Source organism: Raphanus sativus, chromosome 6, assembly GCF_000801105.2.
Source record: "Raphanus sativus cultivar WK10039 chromosome 6, ASM80110v3, whole genome shotgun sequence".
Lineage (NCBI taxonomy): Eukaryota > Viridiplantae > Streptophyta > Magnoliopsida > Brassicales > Brassicaceae > Raphanus > Raphanus sativus.
In genome coordinates, this window is record NC_079516.1 from 8,543,223 (window position 1) to 8,557,108 (window position 13,886).

The 13,886-nt window shown below is 37.6% G+C and overlaps 3 protein-coding genes across 3 annotated transcripts; 2 read left to right on the forward strand and 1 right to left on the reverse strand.

Annotated features, from left to right (window-relative positions):
* Window positions 1–5,701: 5,701 nt before the first annotated feature.
* LOC108806328 (casein kinase 1-like protein 10) lies at window positions 5,702–8,964 on the forward strand. Its single transcript, XM_018578414.2, has 14 exons — window positions 5,702–5,929; window positions 6,041–6,081; window positions 6,596–6,665; window positions 6,758–6,906; window positions 6,986–7,081; window positions 7,148–7,218; window positions 7,321–7,382; window positions 7,470–7,533; window positions 7,613–7,697; window positions 7,772–7,898; window positions 7,987–8,063; window positions 8,156–8,219; window positions 8,306–8,400; window positions 8,538–8,964. Exons 1-14 carry the CDS (start codon window positions 5,854–5,856, stop codon window positions 8,760–8,762), a joined length of 1,302 nt encoding a protein of 433 aa, XP_018433916.1. The 5' UTR covers window positions 5,702–5,853; the 3' UTR covers window positions 8,763–8,964.
* An 871-nt stretch (window positions 8,965–9,835) lies between these two features.
* On the reverse strand, window positions 9,836–11,502 carry LOC108810323 (cytochrome P450 89A2-like). The gene has a single exon (XM_018582442.2). It carries the CDS (start codon window positions 11,475–11,477, stop codon window positions 9,984–9,986), a length of 1,494 nt encoding a protein of 497 aa, XP_018437944.1. The 5' UTR covers window positions 11,478–11,502; the 3' UTR covers window positions 9,836–9,983.
* An 814-nt stretch (window positions 11,503–12,316) lies between these two features.
* On the forward strand, window positions 12,317–13,267 carry LOC108807745 (uncharacterized). The gene has a single exon (XM_018579992.1). The coding sequence runs from the start codon at window positions 12,317–12,319 to the stop codon at window positions 13,265–13,267; it is 951 nt and encodes a 316-aa protein (XP_018435494.1).
* Window positions 13,268–13,886: the final 619 nt, after the last annotated feature.

Genomic DNA, 13,886 nt, shown 5'->3' on the forward strand with positions numbered 1-13,886 from the left:
TTAGAGAAAATTAGAAAAAAAAGACACTTTCATCTTGGATTTGTTACTTTAGGATTTCTAGAAGATGTTTTAGGAAAATAGGATTTTGATTTTCTTTAAATACCATACTACCCTTAATTTTTCTATTAAGTTGATTTATAATTATAATTTGTAATTTTCGTAATTGATTTAAAATGTTAAAATAGTAAAAAGTTAAAAAAACAAAAAAATAGACAAAAAAAGAGAGCAGTAGTCAATACCCTTCTTGTCTCTTCCGCCGTAGAATGCTTTTCCATAATGATTTAGGTTTCAGCAGAGAAAAATCTTGTTCTTCGGTGTTTCATCTGCCCATAATCTATAATCTCGTTTTCGTCATCTTTCTCTATGATCTCACTGAAGATACAATGAAGTCCAAGTGTTGTTCATCTTTTCGAAATCAAAATCTTCTTCCATCAATTTCGACGAACTCTCACAAATCTTCGCACAAAGTATTCGATTACTTCTATTGATTCTCATCTAAACTGAAATCGAAGTGTTCTTCCATTTAACCTAGATTTTTAACCCGATTTGTCATGTTTCTTAAAAAGTATATTTGTTTCTCGGATTGGTTAATCATCTTATACACCACGATTAAATCTTTGCATGTTATCTTTTTTATTTGTATTTGTAGAATATTGATTAAGGTTTTCGGAGAGGGGAAAATACAGGACTTGAAATCTTAGACTTGCTATTATCCGGTCCTGATCTTCCGGCGTTACGGATCTATGATGATAAGTATTATAGAGCTAATCATGTATACTTCTTTGTGAAGCCTAAGAGTGTCATCGTCTGGTGTGGGAGTTGAAGGAGAAGGTGATAAGGTTTGTTCTTGATGTACTCTGTATGAGATTGATGAATATTGGGTGAAGAGTAAAGGGGAGACAGAACAAAGCTATATCCGTGAATTGTATTGCGCCTTTATTTGTGGCTACGTGTATGTTCCAATTTTGATCCCTCTTCCATGGGTAAGAGATTAGGGCTTTGTTTCTTGTTCTATAAGCTTTCGTTTTGCTATTTGTTCGTTGATCTTCTGCCATGTATATCTTGAAAGGAACTATATGATACATCTGTGTTGTGCAGATGTTACTGAACATGACGTTGGGTTTGGTTTTTGTATTACAATCCTGACAAGTTTTAGTTTATGGTGCACTGTTATATCATGTGTGTCTCAGTAATGATTACGTTGCTTTCAGTGTTGGTATGGGCTTAGTCTTCTCATAATAATTTTCTTGTTCAAGAGGTTGCCCATTAATCCATCTTTGTAACATGACATATCTCTCTCCTCTTGTTTTTGGACCTGGACTAATGTGTCATGCGTAATCATCTTTGTAGCATGACATATCCCATTATTTACTGTAGCAAACTAAACCACTAACATCAAACGTATCTGATCATAGGTAGTGATTTGGATGATGGAGAAGGAGCACAAGATAACCCAAACATATTTTAGTGAATAACTATATTTAAATTCTGGATCAAAATAACAAGTCTTCGTGTCATATTGGTTAAAGCCCTTGTAAAATTGTCATAGGTGGTGGGTTTAAAACCAAAGAGTATCCTTTTTTTACTGTTGTTGGAATTTTAATTAATTCAAGATTGTGGGAGAGAAAAAACGTGAGAGATTTAAAGAAGATTTGATATAAGATTTAGGAAATATCTATAACCGAAAATGGAAGTTTCCATATTTTTTGGATTTGACTAGAATACGCAATATACCTAACCCATAACACAGTACAACACGTGCGACGCCTATTCTTCCTTAGGCGTCACATAAGGTTAAAGGCAGAAGAGTCTATGACACAACATCTAAGTAAGGTACATCATAGAGTTCAGGCTATATGTCGTTATATATCTGCTGGTACACTGAAGATATATTGCTAGATTGTGACGTAAATAATTCTAGCTCAGATAAAAGGTAGAAAAAACCTTAGTTTACGATATATACCCTAAATATATCTATGTATTAAATTTAGTATCCGTTTTCTGGATTAAGTAGACTAACATAATGTGTATTCTATTTTGGTTAGAAGAGAAAATAAAATATGATTCCCTATTTTAAAAAAAATAAATTTAAACATATAAATTATCATACCTATGTTTTCTATCCCTTTCATATTTTTTAACATTTTTAAAGTTATGTTTACTATTTTTTCCATGAACGAAGGCAAAACATGTCAAAAATTGCCAAAAATATGAAAAATCCTAAATAGACAAACAAAAGTTTAAAGTGTCTTTTTTTTCCAATTCTCCCTTAATTTTATCACCTACACAAATATGATGTTTGTGTATCTTTTGTTTTCTGAGTTTGGACTGCTTTTAACTTTACGATTTTTCTTTTTCGAATAATCCGATGTATCCTGACTTTCAACAAGGTGAATCCAGATTTGTGGCGAATGTCTGTTATCGGCCGGAATACGTCTGAGTCACCGGCCTATATTAACAACTTTACGATTTTCGATCAGCAGCAGATAGAAATTAGCCTTTTGTCTATTTTTTCATTTAAATGTATACAATTAGTTGTGCAAAATCCAAGTCTCTTTTAAAAACAAGTTGGCGTTTCGGGGGTCGGTAAAACCAACCTATTACCATGCTTTTAGTTTTCTTGTCTTTTCCATTTAATATTAGTATTAGTTTTGCTTGGGTTTCCATGATCGTTATAATCTGGCAAATTTCTAAAAAGAAAAAGCAAAAACATTTAAATCTTTACTAGCTTTGACAACCATATTGATTAATGAATTTGAAAGTTACTCTACAAAAGTATTGCAATAAATTTTGTAGAGTAGACTTAGATATCTAGATATCTAGCTTTTTGTCGGACATATATATATCTAGCTCTGAACATATTTGATATGTCGTTAGTTTGTTATTTTGTTATAGCATATATATAGGTAGGGGTGGGCATAAAACCCGTAACCCGAAATCCGAACCGAACCCGAACCAAAAAACCCGATCCGAACCGAATCCGAATTCTAAAAAATATCTGAATGGATCTTCTAGGGTGTTATAAAACATATCCAAACCCGAAGTGTTATTAACCGAATCCGAATGGATAATCCGAAAAACCCGAAAACCCGAAAAACCCGAAAAATATCTGAACAAAACCGATCCGAATGTCCGAATTAATATATAATACAAATATTTAAAACATAAATATGTACTTCAAATATTCAATTTCATGTTTATTTCAACATGATATCTAACAATAAGTATTTATTTTTAAAAAAAAAATATCTTAAATACTCCATTATATATAAATAAGTATATATTTTTATGTTTTTCTATTGAATTTTAGATTTTACTTAGGGTATATCCGAACCGATCTGATATAACCCGAATCCGAATGATATATGGTTACTTCGGGTATTATCCGAACCGAACCGAAACCGATGTGTTATATCCGAACCCGAACCGAACTTGTAGATTTACTAGAATGGGACCTAGAAGGTGTTACAAAATAGAACCGAAATCCGAAAAACCCGAACCGAACCCGAATGGGTATCCGAACGCCCAGGCCTATATAGAAGTGAGATCTGAGAGAACCCCATCGACGGCCGCGCGTCCGTGCGCGTGTCGGCGATGGTGGTTTCTTTTTCCGTTCGTATGTGTAGCTGGTTCTCTGTTTGTTCTGACCGGTGCTCCTAACCGATATACTGGCGGATCTGGCTTAGGGTTTGGTTCCGGTGACGGCGGCTACTCGCCTCTCTCTGGTTTCGCGGTGAGGTTAAGGATGGCGGGTTGTGGCTTCAGATAGTGGTTCAGTTCAGTTTGTGTGAGCTCCGGGATGGAGAGGCTCCAATAGTTCTCCAGTCGCCGTCAAGGTTCCGGGGCTAGAGGCGTCTTAAGCTCTGCACCGCCTGCAAGTCCCTGGAAGTTGGAGGCTTTCTCGGCTCCACCGTTGTCGGGTTTTGGTGCCCTAGGGTTTTAGGGTTTGTTCCTTTTGTTTTTTTATGTTTTCGGCTTGGTAGTTCGTTCGTTCTGTAGTTGGAGATGCGTTGAAGCTCTTTGATGGTATTTGGTGATGGTTTCCTCGGATCTACAAAGGGCTTTTAAACGATTACGGTTGAGTCTCCGGTCTGTTCTGTGAAGGCTCGCCGTGGAAAGTGTAGACGACGAAGATGGATGTTGTGGTGGTGGAGCCGGTGTGTGCGGCGTCCTCTCCGGCAAGCTTCCTCAGATTGGATCTCGTGGTGAAGATCGATCGACGCGTGTGACGCGTGAGGAGGATGGAGACACGTGTTTGGGTTTGCGTGTCGGAGTGTCGAGCCGAGTGGGTCTCGAGTTGGTTTGTAGTTGGGCCTTAAAGCCTGTTTGTTTTTTCGACCTTCTTGTTGGGTTTGAGCTTTTAGGCTCTGTTTATATATGTCGGTTATTGGGCTTGGACCCTTTTTTTAATATAATCAGATGGAAAAAAGAAATATATAGGTAAGGTCCTTATGAAAATATTGAAAGAAACAGTTTAAAACAAATGCTTCTTAAAATAATTTTAAAACGATGATTTCAATCTTTTGATTAAGAACCAATAAGATACTTTCATGCACGAATAGAAATGGTCCAACATGTGTGGAATACGATGTGGTTTTAATTCATAGATACAATGATGTTTAAGTTAGAATAAAAGACCATTGTACAACCTAATTTGTTTTGTAGTTGGACAAACAACCCAAACTCAAGTGAGACTCAAAATAAAATAGAAGAGCTCTTTCTCAAAGAGTAATTATCGTTTGTTAGAAAACTCGCCCATTTCTTCATTATGAGAAATGAAGGATAGTAGGACATATATATATATATATATACTTTTGCTTCTAAATATTATTTAAAATGAAAATGATACATATCTACATGTATAGGTTAATGAACTTATTAGCACTCAGAGTCTATTCCAAAATTAAGTTTATATCCATTATTTAAATTTGAAAATAAATGTTATTATGATGGAATTGCCTTCAATCCAGCTGCTGGTTTGTGGACCAAATGAAAATTGCCTTCAATTCAGTCATGAATCAGTATTGTTTCCATTTCATATAGTTTAGATATATATAATTACTATTAGAAACATTGGGAGTTCCATCTAATCGCACTATGTGAAAAGAAAGTTGTGATGAAGATTGACAAGAATACGGATCCAACTCGCCGCACCGCTATAACCACTTAAACAACAAAGGTATATACATCATATCATAATTCTACACAGAATTTGTTATTTAAGATATACATAAAAATATCATCCAGACAGTTTTTCACATATATTAAAAAACTGATTGAATTGTATTTATGTTTTTATTAATGTCATCTATTAATCAATAATATTTTATATAAATGAATATATTTATAAAATCAATGTATTTTAAAATTAATATTGAGATGAAAGTAAATATAAATTGCATTAAAATTATAGAATGATATTTTGTCAAATAAAAAAAATTCTAAGTTAAATTATACGGTATCAATCTACTGTATTTTCTGAAATGGTAATTTCACATGTGATGCGTAAGTGTAATATTTTTGTAAAAAAAAAAACAACTTAAGGTATTCGTCATTAGTGTGCTAAAAACTTAATTAATTAAAATAAAGACTCGTTTATTTCGCCTTTCCCGTGACAAAAACATTTATTAATTAAAAATAAAAAGTAAAGAAGAAGATAAGAGTCCTATAGAGACGATATAAATATGTGAAAGCCGTCTTCTTTCATCTTTCTTGCTCCTCCTCGTCGGTCATCGCCTTCCACTTTTCTTTTTATCTTTCTTTTCTTGTAACAATCTCCTGAGAAAAAATCGGTATTCTTTAGATCCCACTCCACACTCTCTCTCCAGAAAGTGTTAATCGGAAAAGAGAAGGATGGAGCATGTCATCGGCGGCAAATTCAAGTTGAGTAGGAAGATCGGTAGTGGTTCATTTGGTGAAATTTATATAGGTATGTATGCTTAATGAGTAATAATGATTCACTTCACAAGATAGTCACCTTTTACTTTGTTTTTGTTTATTAGTAAACTGACTTTAGTTTTTTTCTGATTGAATTTTCAAGGGAGTAATGTCCAAACAGGAGAAGAAGTTGCTGTTAAGCTGGTATGTGTAATGAAAATCCCATTTGTCTCATATCCTCATTTTTTCTTGTTTTATTTTTACATCTTTTTTTTGGGTAGTATTAGTACAAGAAACACATGTAATAGTTTTTGATGGTCATCTATAGGTACCTGGAAATGTGCTGAGTAAAATAATTTTATAAAGTTGTTCAATTTTCATACTGAATCTTTAAAAATGATTTGTAAAAGTCAGTATTTAGAGGTGTTTAGTTTTGTGAATCTTGTAAAAAAAAGAGTATAATAAAGGTGAAGAAGAAAATCAACAATCAACACTAGTAGACTAGTAGTAGTAGTAGTTTTGATACTATATTTATATATTCTCAAGTTTTTATTTAGACTAGTTTTTATTGGACATCAAAATCTGCAGCTTCAGACTAATGGTTCATTGTTTCTCCCTTTCAGATTCTTATTTAATTCTTTGTTTTGGTTTTTCTTCCTCTGCTCTGATCTTGTAAATAAGCCACATTTCTTACTATTTATTTTTTAATTGTTGCTAGGAACCTGTGAAAACGAAGCATCCTCAGCTACACTATGAATCAAAAGTATACATGCTTCTTCAAGGAGGGAGTGAGTTTCTCTTTTCTCTTTTCTCATATCTCACCCTCATTTCTCTGTTTCAGTGGTCTCTGAGTTGTTTTTTGCTTTCTTTGATTGAGCAGGTGGTATTCCTCATCTCAAATGGTACGGTGTGGAAGGTGAATACAACTGCATGGCAATTGACCTTCTTGGTCCCAGCTTAGAGGACTTGTTCAACTACTGCACTCGCTCTTTTTCCTTGAAAACTGTTCTTATGCTTGCTGATCAGTTAGTAAGTTCCCGCCCCTCCCCCTCCCTTTGATTTCATGATGAGATCATTTACTAAACTCTTCTGTGTAATTGACTTCCAGATAAACAGAGTTGAATACATGCACATTAGAGGATTTCTTCACCGTGATATTAAACCAGACAACTTTTTGATGGGTCTCGGTCGCAAAGCAAACCAGGTAGGCTTTATTGTTGAATGTATTATTATCATATAAGTGATCTTAACAGATTAGATTCAACCTCAGGTGTATATCATCGATTATGGGCTTGCTAAAAAGTACAGAGATCTTCAGACACATAAACATATACCATACAGGTGTTGGATCTATCAATGTTTCCTTGCCAAATATTTATTTCTTCCTTCATGCACTCTTCTTCTTCTTTTTGCTTTATAAGAGTTGATTTGTAATTTACACAGGGAGAATAAGAACCTAACCGGAACCGCTCGGTATGCAAGTGTCAACACACACCTTGGGATTGGTGAGTGCTTTTTGTACTGTATGTCACACCACTTCATTGCACTTGGATCACTATATGTTAGATAACTCTTTTTTTCGTTCAATGTAGAGCAAAGTAGAAGAGATGACCTTGAGTCGCTTGGTTATGTGCTCATGTATTTTCTACGAGGAAGGTAAGGAGGAAACTAATCTTGGTTTGTGCATTTATAGTGACATCGAAAATCTCTTTTAAAACTGTCTTGTTTGTCACAGTCTACCATGGCAAGGTCTGAAAGCTGGTACCAAGAAACAGAAATATGACAAGATTAGTGAAAGGAAGATGCTTACTCCAGTTGAGGTACCTCATTTATCTATAATACTCTATTTAGCTTTGTGTAACTTTTCACTAAACATCATTTTCGGTTATTCCAGCTTCTTTGCAAGTCATTTCCCTCGGAGTTCACATCGTATTTCCATTACTGCCGATCATTGAGGTTTGAGGACAAACCAGATTATTCTTACTTGAAAAGACTCTTCAGGGACCTTTTCATTCGTGAAGGTTAGACAACCTCTACTGCTCTGCTTCTCCTTCACTATCCTTCAATATATATATATATATATATATTCATGTGGATTATGTCATGCAGGTTATCAGTTCGACTATGTGTTTGATTGGACAATCTTGAAATATCCTCAGATGGGCTCTAGTTCTAATAGACCAAGGGTTAGTGTTGTCTGGGTCAACGTGTGAAAATACTAACTCATAGAAAATATAGACTCTCATGTTTGTGTTATCTTGTGTCTTGTATCAACCAGGCAAATCCAAAACAAGCTCAAGACCCTCCAGGACCATCCGCAGAAAAAAGTGAAAAGCCTTCAGGTATACTTAAATTTGATTCCATGTCCTGCACATGTTATATGCTCAGAGAGTTAAGGAGTTAGCTTTTGATTTTCTGTTTTGCGCAGAGGGGAAGGATCTGCGAGAAAGATTCTCAGGTGCGGTTGAAGCGTTCGCCAGACGTAATGTATCCAGTCCTGGCATTCGCTCTTCCAAAGAAGTGGTTAGCTTCTTTCCTTTCCCTCTTTTCTCTACCTATACTCGTTCATGATAAGTGAATGCCTTAAAAGATTTGTTTTGCTGAGTGTTTGGTTGATCATTTCAAAAGTGTGTGTTGTGATGTTTTGTTGCAATATGCAGCTCGTGTCTGAAAAGACAAGAAACGAGAGTGTGAGGGCGGTGATGTCAAGCAGCCGACCTGGCTCATCAGGTGAGCTGAGTGAGAACCGTTCAAGTAAACTGTTTTCAAGCGGTACCCAAAAGATTCAACCGGGCCAAGAATCTAAACCAACCGCAAGGCTTGGGCGTGATGACGCCCTGAGAAGCTTTGATTTGCTTACTATCGGTTCCGGAAAGCGGAAATGAGTCACAGAAAGTGGAAAGTTTGGGAAGATGTTTACCCTCCTCTCTGAGTATGGGAAGAAGAAGAGAGAAAAGAATCTCTCTCCAATTGTATGTGTTTATATAATATATGTTCGTTAAAACATCTATAGTGGCTGTGTATATGTAACTTGTAAGTTGTAACAAGTACTTTGTTTAATTTTTATTGATGTCATTTGGTCAAATATTCAGAACCTATTTATATAGTTTCTCAACTTGTCATGACGTGTCTGAGCTGAAAGGCATGAGAATGTTTGGTCTGAAGCTAACATTTAACTAATCTGCGGAGACAGAAGAAACAAGTATACTTCATTATTGATTGTCGTAGCTCTATAACAAGACTTGGGTTCATGGTAATGATGTTTTTAAGTTAGTAGAACAGAACTAGAAATGAATGATCCTCCTTCTCCAGACGCTAAAACGATGACCGAGATAGAGATGCATTATTTGATTTGATACAGCGATTATTGGAGAATTGTGGGAGTTCTTCATAGAAAATAATTCTCTTGATATTCAATGAATTGTGGAGAGTTGTGGGAGTTCTTCAGGAATAAGTTCCAATCAACCAAATTACATTCAACCATTTGACACCAATAATAATTAATAAACGCTAATATGTGATATGCAATGCAAGTGTTTAATTTTATAAAAATCTAAATTTAAAATGTTTAAAATGGTATCTCAATATATTTATAAATATTTTATATTAATTGAAATAATTTTTTTTTTAAATATTATAGTGCAAATTTTAGAAATTGCACTTAATTTGATAACGTAAAAAAATAGGATATCTCCAAAAGAGTAATCATTAAACGAGAAAATTATATTGTAATAATAACTAATAATTGCCTAACCTAATCTTAACCTCACTATTTGAGTGTATTTGTCATTTGACCTTTAAATGAGTTATTTTGGGGTTTTTTTTTTCTGTGTACTATTTTTGGGGATTTTTTTTTGTTTTATGCTATTTGAATGTGTTTTTAATAGTATTAAATGATATTTGATTTTAATAAAACCTTTTTTATTTAGCCACCAAAAATATGTTACCGCCCAGAAGATAGTTTCAAATTTAATTTTATTTGGTTGCTCTTATTGCAACTTTGATTGAGGGGGAGCTCAAGCTCAAAGGATGACAGATCAGATTCAAACACTTTTTCTAGGGAAAATAAAAACTAAGGGAAGCTCGTAAACTCCAGTTTATGAACTTCACCTGGGCACAGCAAGAGCCTTAAGTGGATGCTTCATAACGACGGTGAACTCTACCTTCTCCGCCAAGTCAACTTCACAACCTTCCACTTCTTTCCACTCAAACTCCCTCACAATATTCGCCACATAATACTCCAAGTGCAGCATCGCTAGCCCGATTCCTGGACAGATCCTCCTTCCCGCTCCAAACGGCATCATCTTGATCCCTCGACTTCCGGTTATATCCACCGATTCTCCCCCCATGAATCTCTCCGGCCTAAACTCCATTGGCTCATCCCAAACCGCTGGATCTCTCCCTATCTCAGCCACCATAAAATTAACCGTCCCTTTCTTGGGTATCTTGTACCCTCCCAACACAGTGTCCTCCGTGACACTGTGTGGGAGCACCATGTGCCCCGGAGGATGCCTCCGGAGTCCCTCCAACACCACCGCCTTCAGATACGGCATCTTGTGTGCCGCCTCTTCCTCGATCTCCTTTCCTTCTTCTCCAGCAACTCCTTTGATCTCTTGGTATAGCCTCTCTTGGATTTCTGGATTTTTCACCAAATTGGCCATGATCCATTGCAACGTCGTGGCCGTTGTGTCGGTCCCACCGTTGAGGAACTCCGAGCATAAGCTGACGATCTCGTTCTCGTTTAGCTTCCTCTTCTCATCTGGAAGCTCTAGATCCAGCAGAGTGTCGACGTACGATTGCACGTAGTCTTTGTTTTCTTCTTCTTCTTCTCTCTTCCTCCGAGCACGAATCAGTGGGAGCAAAACATCTTCTTGCTCTCTCCGGATCTTGAGAAACTCTTCCCATTTGCTTTTGAAGATTAGTTTCGTCAGCTTAGGGAAGAGATTCAAGATGTTGAATCTAGAGAAGCCGAGAAGCATCCGTCTCTGGACATATCCAACCTCTTTGATCTGTTCCTCATCGAGCTTATCTCCGAAACACATGAGAGCAAGAAGCGCGAACATGGCGTAGTGGAAATGATCAACGACAACGATCGGTTCCTCGCTTCCGTGCTTACGGATTCGATCTGAGAGAATCTCGAGAACCCAGCGACGGGCGTGGGAGTATGATCTCACCCGCGTCGGGTTAAGAATCTCGGACGTGAGGTTTCGGCGGAGAGTCCGCCACGTGGCTCCGTAAATCCCCGAAGTGATGATGTGTTGGTTGCTGGAAGTTATTTTGCTGGTTGGAGCCGCGGGTGGACGGTCGGCGAAAACGGCGCCGTTTAAGACGAGTGCTTGGTGAGCTAGGGAAGCGTCTGCGATGAAGATAGCGGGACGGGAACTGATACGGAGGGTGATGATTGGTCCGAGACGGTGGTGGACGGAGCGGAGATAGGTGTTGAGACCACTTAAGCCTTGTGGGAGCCACCTGATGGTTCCGAGAAAGGGGAGGAAGTTGGGGTCAGGAGGTAGCTGTGGATGGGAGGAGGGTTTGCGTAGGAGGAGATGGAGAAGCAGAGATACCGAGAGAGAGACCAAGATGAGTAGCCATATCTCCATTTTTTGTTTTGTTTAGTTTACTCTTCTTCACTGTAAGCTCTTTTAGTATTTGCTTTCTCCTCTGTTCCGTAGATATATATAGTTTTATCGTGTGTCGCCAAATCTGTAATGTAATATTTTTTTATTGGTTGGTGGTCAACAAAAACGTGGTACTCAAGGAGAATTTTTTTTAAATTTGGTAGTACTATCTTCCTCCATTTAATATAAAAACTTGCGAATCAAATCTCCTTCAAAATCTGGGGAAGTCTGTGGAAAATGTGATATCTGTTTTTTTGGTCGGTGTTCATGACATGTCCACGAGGAACGAGATCTCTTTTATTTCTTTGTACAAAGCTTTATATATTGAAAATTCAAAAAATCGGATGCGTACAGCCATGGGCCTAAGCCCAAAAAAAATTAAAATCCAATTTGATATCCATATTTAAAGAAAACTTGCACTTTGTTTTCTTAATCAGAAATTGGCGCTTATGCACCTGAACACATGTGTATCATGCGATATGCCCTTCCAAGAAGAACCCAATTGTGTTGGACGATTATACCCCTGCGTAGGTGAATCCCTACGTTCTCTAGAGTCGCGTCGCATGCAGAGTTGTGTCAGGTTCATCCCTCATCACCATTGGACAATTCACTGTTTCGTCTCTCTCCAGATATTATGTCAAAGGAGCGTGATTGCACGCCGACGGTTTGTTTCCCCAAACAGTTTCATTTAACTTCACCCCCCAACCACTCATCCCCTTTTATTATCAATTCCTACTATTTTTTCCTGCACATCTCTCCTAAATTCCGTTTTATCAGTCTCCTTCTCTTTTCCAGAACCCTAATTTCTCGAGGAAGGAGTTATGGAGGAAGAGCTTCTACCTCCCAGGATGTTCGCTGCGGGGGATGAACCTGTGGGTGAACGGATCAACTCATACCACAAGGTTAAGACAACAAGATCAATCCTCGCCGCCTTAGAACCCGATGAGTTAGAGTTTATCCGAAACTCCACTTTTGGGAAAATCATCGCAATTGACGACTACCCGACCTTCTCCGGCGCGTTTGGCCAGTATATATTGGTGAGGCTTCTCAAGGTCAACAAAAAGTATGAGATTTGGTTTTTGTTCGCTGGAAACCCTATCAGGATGTCGCTCCGAGAGTTCGCCATCGTCACCGGTTTGAATTGTGGGAAGATCCCAGAGCCTGCTAAGAAGAGGAGTAACCCGTTAAAACAGAAGTTGTACTGGAATGAACTGTTTGGGTCTTTGAAATTCTGTACCGTCCAGACAGCCATCGAGATGTTGAAGAGCAAGGTGGTTAAAACCAGAGATGAGAGGATCAAGTTCGCGTGTTTGGCGATAACCTCTTCGATTCTATTTCCATCCTCACACGCACCCCGCATCATTCCTGAGCATGTTGAACTCATTCGGGACTTAAATGAGTTTCTTGCCTTTCCCTGGGGCAGAGCTGCTTACCAAACGCTCGCCACAACTCTTATCTCGAAGGATGCACTCTCACTGTCGAAAGCATCTTTGGCTATTCGTGGATACGTTGACGCCATTCAACTAGTTCTTATCGCTGCCATCCCTCAGTTGAAGGAAGAAATCACAGAATCTTCCAAACCAATAGTCATTCCGGACTCTGATAGCGAAGGGGAGTCTCCTGACGAAGCCACTGCTTCTGAGGATGACAACGCGATGGATCAGGAGAAAACAGGTCCCATCACCAAGTACGTTATCATTCCTGGCCACGCCAAGACAGCAGATATGGAGTGTCAGGTAGCTTTTACACCCAACTCCATTCTTAACGGCTAACAATCTTTCATTTACTCTACTTTACTTGGATAAGCGTTTTTACCATTGCTTCTACATAATAGCTCCTTCGGTAGCCTGTAATTTTATTTGAATCCACGCAGTTTGTTAGCATTGTTTTTTCGATTTTACACGTAACGCCATAGTTAACAGTTAACATGTAACAGTTTATGCTAATATACTGTACCGTGTGTACCATTTTCTGGTAGTTGTTATATCATTTGTTAACCGTAAATAGTAAATATATACTTAGTTTGTTGTTAGATGCTTTATCCTTGGTTGTTTCAATTCTAAAGTTAGGGCTTTGTACTTGTGGGGTTCCTTGTTTATCAAATCTTTATGTACCCGTTAACTACCAACATTGGTCGATAACAGCTAGGTTATATGTCATCCTTGTGCTGGGCATTTTTCTGACCCTTCTCTCACCGATCTTAACACCTACATTCCTCTATTTCGCGTCAATGCAGGTTCTTGTCAAGAATATTTTAGATGATCCCTACGAAGGTTGGTCAAATGGTCTGGACTTTTCATGGGTCGATGAGTTAGAAGATCCGGCGGTTGACAACATGGTCCGTTTGATCACCCTTGGTTTCTTTTTTAGGAAGGAAATGTTTAGTGGTGG

What these genes read in the sequence shown, in the direction of transcription:
- LOC108810323 (XM_018582442.2), bottom strand. Translation starts at nt 11,477, where the DNA reads ATGGAGATATGGCTACTCATCTTGGTCTCTCTCTCGGTATCTCTGCTT.
- LOC108806328 (XM_018578414.2), top strand. Translation starts at nt 5,854, where the DNA reads ATGGAGCATGTCATCGGCGGCAAATTCAAGTTGAGTAGGAAGATCGGT. An exon ending in GGACCTTTTCATTCGTGAAG is followed by an intron (nt 7,899 to 7,986) that starts GTTAGACAACCT and finishes TATGTCATGCAG; the next exon opens with GTTATCAGTTCGACTATGTG. An exon ending in TTCGCTCTTCCAAAGAAGTG is followed by an intron (nt 8,401 to 8,537) that starts GTTAGCTTCTTT and finishes TGCAATATGCAG; the next exon opens with CTCGTGTCTGAAAAGACAAG.
- LOC108807745 (XM_018579992.1), top strand. Translation starts at nt 12,317, where the DNA reads ATGGAGGAAGAGCTTCTACCTCCCAGGATGTTCGCTGCGGGGGATGAA.